A 6,394-nucleotide genomic window follows, 5' to 3' on the forward strand; every position below is an offset into this window, starting at 1 on the left:
GTGCAGCAGGAACAGCCTGAGCTCTGGTTGTGCAGCAGGAACAGCCTGAGCTCTGGTTGTGCAGCAGGAACAGCCTGGAGCTGTGGTTGTGCAGCAGGAACAGCCAGCCCAGCTCTGGGGCCAGCCCGGCCGCCGGCCAAGGGCTCTTTATCAACTGGCACCCAAAAGTCAATCAGGGAGATGCCGCCTGTTTTAATTAACAGCAATTTCGCTCTAAGGGGGGTGAGCTGATGTGCCAGGGGGGAGGGAGGGAGGCCAGAGACAAAACATGACCTTGTTGGTGCGGCACACACAGCGGGACATTGTTTTCCCCTCGCAGTCTGGCCTTGGAGGCTGCTGGGCACAGCTGGGTGCTGGGGACAGGGGGTGCTGCCACCCCTGCTGGCTCTGGAGCAGCTCTGGATGCCTGGAAAGCTCCAGAGATCGGGGTATGGCACGTGGGAGGTGTCCTCAGGGAGTGGGGGTGGTTTGGGATGGCGCTGAAGGGTCTGGATTTTGGGAATTCTCAGTGGATTCCAGCTGTGTCCGGGTGCTGCAGGGAGTGAAGCCCTGGCAGGGATGCTGCAGGCTCGGAGCCAGCCCCAGCAGTCCAGCCGGTTTCTCTCGTTTTCCTTTCCCCTCAGTTCTCCTATTCCGGGAAATCAGAGGGGGAAAACCTCGCTGTGAGTGTGCCAGGGTGCTCAGAGAGGCGGGGGGGTGACACATGGCACAGCCTGGCCCCAGGGCAGGACCTGATCCTACAGCAGGCCTGGCCCCAAATCAGGACCTGGTCCCAAATCAGGACCTGTCCCCAAATCAGGACCTGATCCCACTGCAGGAACTGTCCCCAGAGCAGGACCTGTCCCCAAAGCAGGAGCTGATCCCACAACAGGAGCTGATCTCACAGCAGGACCCGTCCCTACAGCAGGATCTGTCCCTAGAGCAGGACCTGTCCCCACAACAGAACCCGTCCCCAAATCAGGACCTGATCCCACTGCAGGACCTGTCCCCAAATCAGGACCGGTCCCCAAATCAGGACCTGTCCCCACAGCAGGATCTGTCCCCACAGCAGGACTTGTCCCCAGAGCAGGACCTGTCCCCAAATCAGGACCTGTCCCCAAATCAGGACCTGTCCCACAGCAGGACCCGTCCCTACAACAGGACCTGTCCCCAGAGCAGGAGCTGGCCCCAAATCAGGACCTGTCCCCAGATCAAGACCTGTCCCCACTCCAGGACACCCCAGGGATGGTGGGGCAGGGATCAGCAGGACCCTGGAAGAGCAAAACCCCGGATGAGACACCCTGGGGTGGCAGGACCATGGGGGGACAGGACTGAGCCCACCTGCACCAGGACAGTCCCGGGGGTGACAGGAAGGGTCAATGGCACCGTGGGACCCTGCCAGGGTGACAGGGATGGGTGAGCAGAACCCCAAGGCTGACGGTGGGGGGTTGTGATGGGGACAGAGGAACCCAGGGGTACAGGAATGGGGAGCAGCACCCTGAGGGTGCAGGAATGGGTGAGCGAGCCCTGAGGGTGTCCAATGGAGCATGGGGTGTCAGAATGGGGAGCAGCACCCGGGCTGATGAGACTTCCCCCAGGAAAGGGGCTGCCCCCACTCCCCCACCTCCGGGGGCGCACAGGCGGGGAGGGGGCTCGGTGGCCACCAGAACCCCTCCGGTACCCGGTGGGGCGGTGGCTCCAGCTCCATCCCCCCGCCCCCGGGGCGGGCTCGGCCCCGTCCCGCCCCCGCCCCTCGCTTTATCAGCGGCCGGCGGGGGGCTCGCCCCACTCCCGCCCAGCGCAGCCGCCGCGGCGGGGCCGGCACCTCCCCAAGTGCCGCACCATGGGCAGCCAGGGCTCCAAGGCGGCGGGCGGAGACCCCGACACCGCCAAGGCCAACGGGCAGGTGGGTACCGGGGGGTTCCGGAGGGCACCGGGGGTCCCGCGAGCACCGAGAGCCCCGGCGGGGCGGGCGGCAGCGCGGACAAAGGCGCGGCGGGGAGGGCGCGGTGATGGAGCCCTGGGGGGTTTCTTTGCCCCGGGGGGATTTTGCCCCACAGGGGATTCTCCTGCCCGGTGGCCGGGGATGCGGCACCGTCCGCGCTGTGCCCCGGGTTTCCCCCGGTACCGGGCGGGTCCCGTTCGCCGCCGCGCCCCGGTACCGGGAGTGGAGCGCGGGCGCCACCCGGTGGTACGGGCTGGGCCCCCCCACATCGAGCGTAACCCCCCGTGAGACCCTAACCCAGGCCAGCTGCACCCCCTTTTGGGTTTTGCCTTTTTTTCGGCACCCTTGGGTGCACCCCTTTCCCTCCCCATCGTGCTGCCCCCACCCCCGCGTGTTCCCCGCCTGGATCCCCCCCGTTCCATTCTCGGTGTCCCCGCCTGGATCCCCCCCGTTCCGTTCTCGGTGTTCCCCGCCTGGATCCCCCCCGTTCCATTCTCGGTTCCCCGCCTGGATCCCATCCCGTTCTCGGTGTTCCCCACCTGGATCCCCCCCGTTCCGTTCTCGGTATTCCCCCCTTGGATCCCCCCCGTTCCGTTCTCGCTGCCCCCCGTTTTCCAGGCTGGGCTCCCTTTGTGGCTGCGGGGTTTTGGGGGTCCCATCCGTTCCTAACGCGCTCCCCCCCCGCAGGAGAACGGCCATGTGATCTCCAACGGGGACATGACGCCCAAAGCGGGGGTCGAGGTGGCTCCCCAGAACGGGAACGGATCGGCGGAACCCCCCAAAGAGGAGAACGAGGGCGAGGCGGGCGGTGCCGACACCATCGAACCCGCCCCGGCCGCCCCCGACAGCGCCGAGCCCAAAAGCGAAGGAGCCGCGGGCGCTAAGGACGCCCCGAAGAAGAAGAAGAAGTTCTCCTTCAAGAAATCCTTCAAGCTGAGCGGGATCTCCTTCCGCAAGAACAAGAAAGAAGCCGGGGACTCCTCTGGCTCGTCGCCCACGGAGGAGCAGGGCAAGAACGAGGAGCCCCCGCCCGAGGGGCTGCAACCCTCGGCGCCCCCCGAGGAGGAACCGAGCGGAGCCGGGGCTGAGCCCGCAGAAAACAACGCGGAGGAGGAAAAACAGGGAGAGGAGAACCAGGGAGACACAGCCAAACCCGAGGAGCCGTCGAAAAGCGCGGAGCCCACGAGGAGCCCGGAGGAGAAGGAGGAGTAGAGGCCGGTTCTGGTTCCGTCCCCACCGGGGTTTGTCCCCCCAGCCCGTCCCGTCCCTGCCCGGACTCGCCCGCACCCCCCAGGACTGACACAGACCCCGCACTCCCCTCTCCAGTCTCGCTCTTTTTCCCCCACCTCGATCCTGGTAGAAAAAAAAAAAAAAAGCAAAAAAAAAAAAAAACTGGTTTGGATTCGCACCGCTGCCGCCACTCGGTCTGAGCTGAATTGCTTGGGAGAAAAAAAAAATGAAATTAAAATTAACAGCGTGAATAAGAAATGGAAGTGGGGAGGAAGATTTGGCCCGGACGCCACTGGAGTTACAGTTTGGGATCTCAAATCCTGCTCTGGATCTCTCCAAGCTCCAGACTGTCCCCTCTCCTCCTGCTCCCACTGACTGTCCAATGGAATTTTTCATTTTTTTTTTCTGTTATATTTTTTTTTTCTTTATTTCTCAGTTTACATTCCTGGTTCTGACTTTTCATTTCAAGTATTTCGTGCTTTTTCTATAGAAATCGATGGTTTCAAAAGCTAATCTGGTTAGTTTTTTATAATGATGTCTTCTATTGGCTTAAAAGCATAAAGCTTGTAAGTGTTTAATTAATTCTGCTTTAAGGGATAACTTTTGGGTGTGGGGTGGAGAGAGGGAGCCCTGCCAGCTGTAAAATGTCACGCCAACACTGTTTTGTTTTTTTCTGTTTATTATTTTTTTTCTTCTCTGTAAATAATTTTTTTAACGGCCAAAAAAAAAAAAAAAAAAAAGAAAAAAAATACAACAACACCGCTCGATTTGCAATTTTCTAACTTGTACAAAAAAAAAAAAAAAGAAAGAGAAAAAAAAAAAAAACCAAACAAAAGCTGTAAGATTTGAAAGGAATAAATGGTGACCCCTTTATGGGAGAGCTCGAGTCCTTCTTGTGCTGCTGGGGGAAGATGGTGGCAGTTGCTGCTTTACCCGACAGCTGCTGCGTTTAATCAACACTCGCCGTTAATTGACTCGCGGCAGATGCAGAGCCCCGGCCACAAAGGACTTTCCCATCCCTTTTTTTTTTTTTTCCCCTCCCTTTTTTTTTCCTGGTAAAAATCCTCAAGGTTTTAAAGATGAGGCGAAATTCTCCAGTGGAAGGTTGAGGTTTTAAATTTAAATTCTTTTTTTAAATTTTTTTGTTTGCTTTTTGGGATTTTGTTTGCTTTTTGGGATTTTTTTGGGGGTTTTTTTATTTTTTTTTTTAGAAGTGGGATTAGCTCCTCTGTGCTGAAAGCAGCACAAAAGGCGAGGGCTGGCAGAGATTTCCTGAACAAAGGGACAAGGAGGCGACAAAGGAGCCTCGGTCCCTGCTCCTGTCACAGCACCTGGGCTGGATTTTCTCCAGAGCTCTTGTCCCTTGGGGTGGCTTTTCCCAAGGAGATCCCTGCTCCTGCAGCTCCTCCATTTCGTGGCCTTGCTTCTCTAATTTTTTTTAGGCTGGAGAAACAAAAAAAAATTAAAAATTAAATTTAATTAAACCCCACAGCGTTGTTTGCCCAGCACGTGCCACCTTGCAAGGGCAAAGGAGCTTGAGGTAGGTGGGAATATCCAAAAATTCTGATTTTTATGCAAAAAAAAAACAAAATGAGGGATCTGGTTCCTAAAGGGATTCATTTCCTTGAGCAGAGGGTGAAATAAATGGGATTTTAAGCGAAATTTGAAGGAGAAATGGGATTGGGAGCGGAGCTGCAGCCTGGCAGCCATTTCAGGAATCCTGGAAAGGGCAGGGCTGGGAGGGATTCAGGGGATCCCCTGGAAATGATTCACTGGAAATGAAATTATGCCTGGAATGATCCCGGAAATGAATATGATCCCCCTGGAATTGAAATTATTTCCCTGGAAATGATCCCATGGAAATGATCCCATGGAAATGCCAGGACACCCCTAGAAATGAAATTATTCCCCTGGAAATGAAATGATCCCCTGGAAATGAAATAATGATTCCTCCTGGAAATGAAATGATCCCATGGAAATGCCAGGGACACCCCCTGGAAATGAAATTATCCCCTAGAAATGATCCCATGGAAATGCCATGGAAATTATTCCTGCTGGAAATGAAATAATGATCCCCCTGGAAATGATTCACTGGAAATGAAATGATCCCATGGAAATGCCAGGGACACCCCCTGGAAATGAAATTATTCCCCTGGAAATGAAATTATCCCCCTAGAAATTATTCCCTGGAAATGAAAATGATCCCATGGAAATGCCATGGAAATTATTCCTCCTGGAAATGAAATTATTCCCCCTAGAAATGAAATAATGATCCTCCTGGAAATGATCCCATGGAAATGAAATGATCCCCTTGGAAATGATCCCATGGAAATGCCAGGGACACCCAAAGAAATGAAATGATCTCCTGGAAATGATCCCCTGGAAATGAGATAATGATCCCCCTGGAAATGAAATGATCCCATGGAAATACCAGGGACACCCCCTGGAAATGAAATTATTCCCCCTGGAAATGAAATGATCCCCTGGAAATGATTCCATGGAATTCCCAGGGTTTGGTTCCTACAGGCCAGGATTTCATGGGGGAGGGAGGATGGAGCTCCCAAAGTCTGCTGAGCCTGCACAAATCTGATTTTTGTGACTTCAAAAAGAGCAAATTTGGGTTTTGGGTCCATCTCAGAACCAGATTTTGGGTTTTGGGTCTATTTTAGGAGCAGATTTGGGGGTTTTGAATCCATTTTGGGAGCAGATTTGGGATCTGTGCCCGTTTCAGGAGCAGATTTTGGGGTTTGGGTCCATTTTGGAAACAGATTTTGGGTTTTATGTCCATTTCAGAAACAGATTTGGGGTTTTTAGGCCCATTATGGGAGCAGATTTGGGGTTTTGTGCCCATTTCAGGAGCAGATTTGGGATTTGTGCCCATTTCAAGAACAAATTTGGGATTTTGGGTCCATTTTTGGAGCAGATTTGGGGTTTTGTTCCCATTTAAGAAACAGATTTGGGTTTTGGGTCTATTTCAGGAACAGATTTGGGATTTTTTGGCCATTGTGGGAGCAGATTTGGGGTTTTGTGGCCATTTCAGGAGCAGATTTGGGATTTTGTGCCCATTTCAAGAACATATTTTGGGGTTTGGGTCCATTTTTGGAGCAGATTTGGGGTTTTGTCCCCATATAAGAAACAGATTTGGGGTTTTGGGCCCATTTCAGAAACAGTTTTTGGAATTTTGTGCCCATTTCAAGAACAAATTTGGGGTTCTGTGACCATTTCAAGAACAGACTTGGG

General features: G+C 54.1%; 1 protein-coding gene across 1 annotated transcript; it reads left to right on the forward strand.

Moving 5' to 3' along the window:
- The first annotated feature begins 1,757 nt into the window (after positions 1–1,757).
- Positions 1,758–4,025, forward strand: MARCKSL1 (MARCKS like 1). Its single transcript, XM_033081002.1, has 2 exons — positions 1,758–1,885; positions 2,612–4,025. Exons 1-2 carry the CDS (start codon positions 1,823–1,825, stop codon positions 3,134–3,136), a joined length of 588 nt encoding a protein of 195 aa, XP_032936893.1. The 5' UTR covers positions 1,758–1,822; the 3' UTR covers positions 3,137–4,025.
- The last annotated feature ends 2,369 nt before the right edge of the window (positions 4,026–6,394 follow it).

Source organism: Catharus ustulatus, chromosome 26 (assembly GCF_009819885.2).
Source record: "Catharus ustulatus isolate bCatUst1 chromosome 26, bCatUst1.pri.v2, whole genome shotgun sequence".
In the NCBI taxonomy this organism is placed as follows: domain Eukaryota; kingdom Metazoa; phylum Chordata; class Aves; order Passeriformes; family Turdidae; genus Catharus; species Catharus ustulatus.

Excerpts from the sequence above, each read along its gene's own strand:
- MARCKSL1 (XM_033081002.1), top strand. The coding sequence starts at position 1,823 with ATGGGCAGCCAGGGCTCCAAGGCGGCGGGCGGAGACCCCGACACCGCC. Across the intron at positions 1,886-2,611 it reads CCGCCAAGGCCAACGGGCAG|GAGAACGGCCATGTGATCTC; the intron begins GTGGGTACCGGG and ends CCCCCCCCGCAG.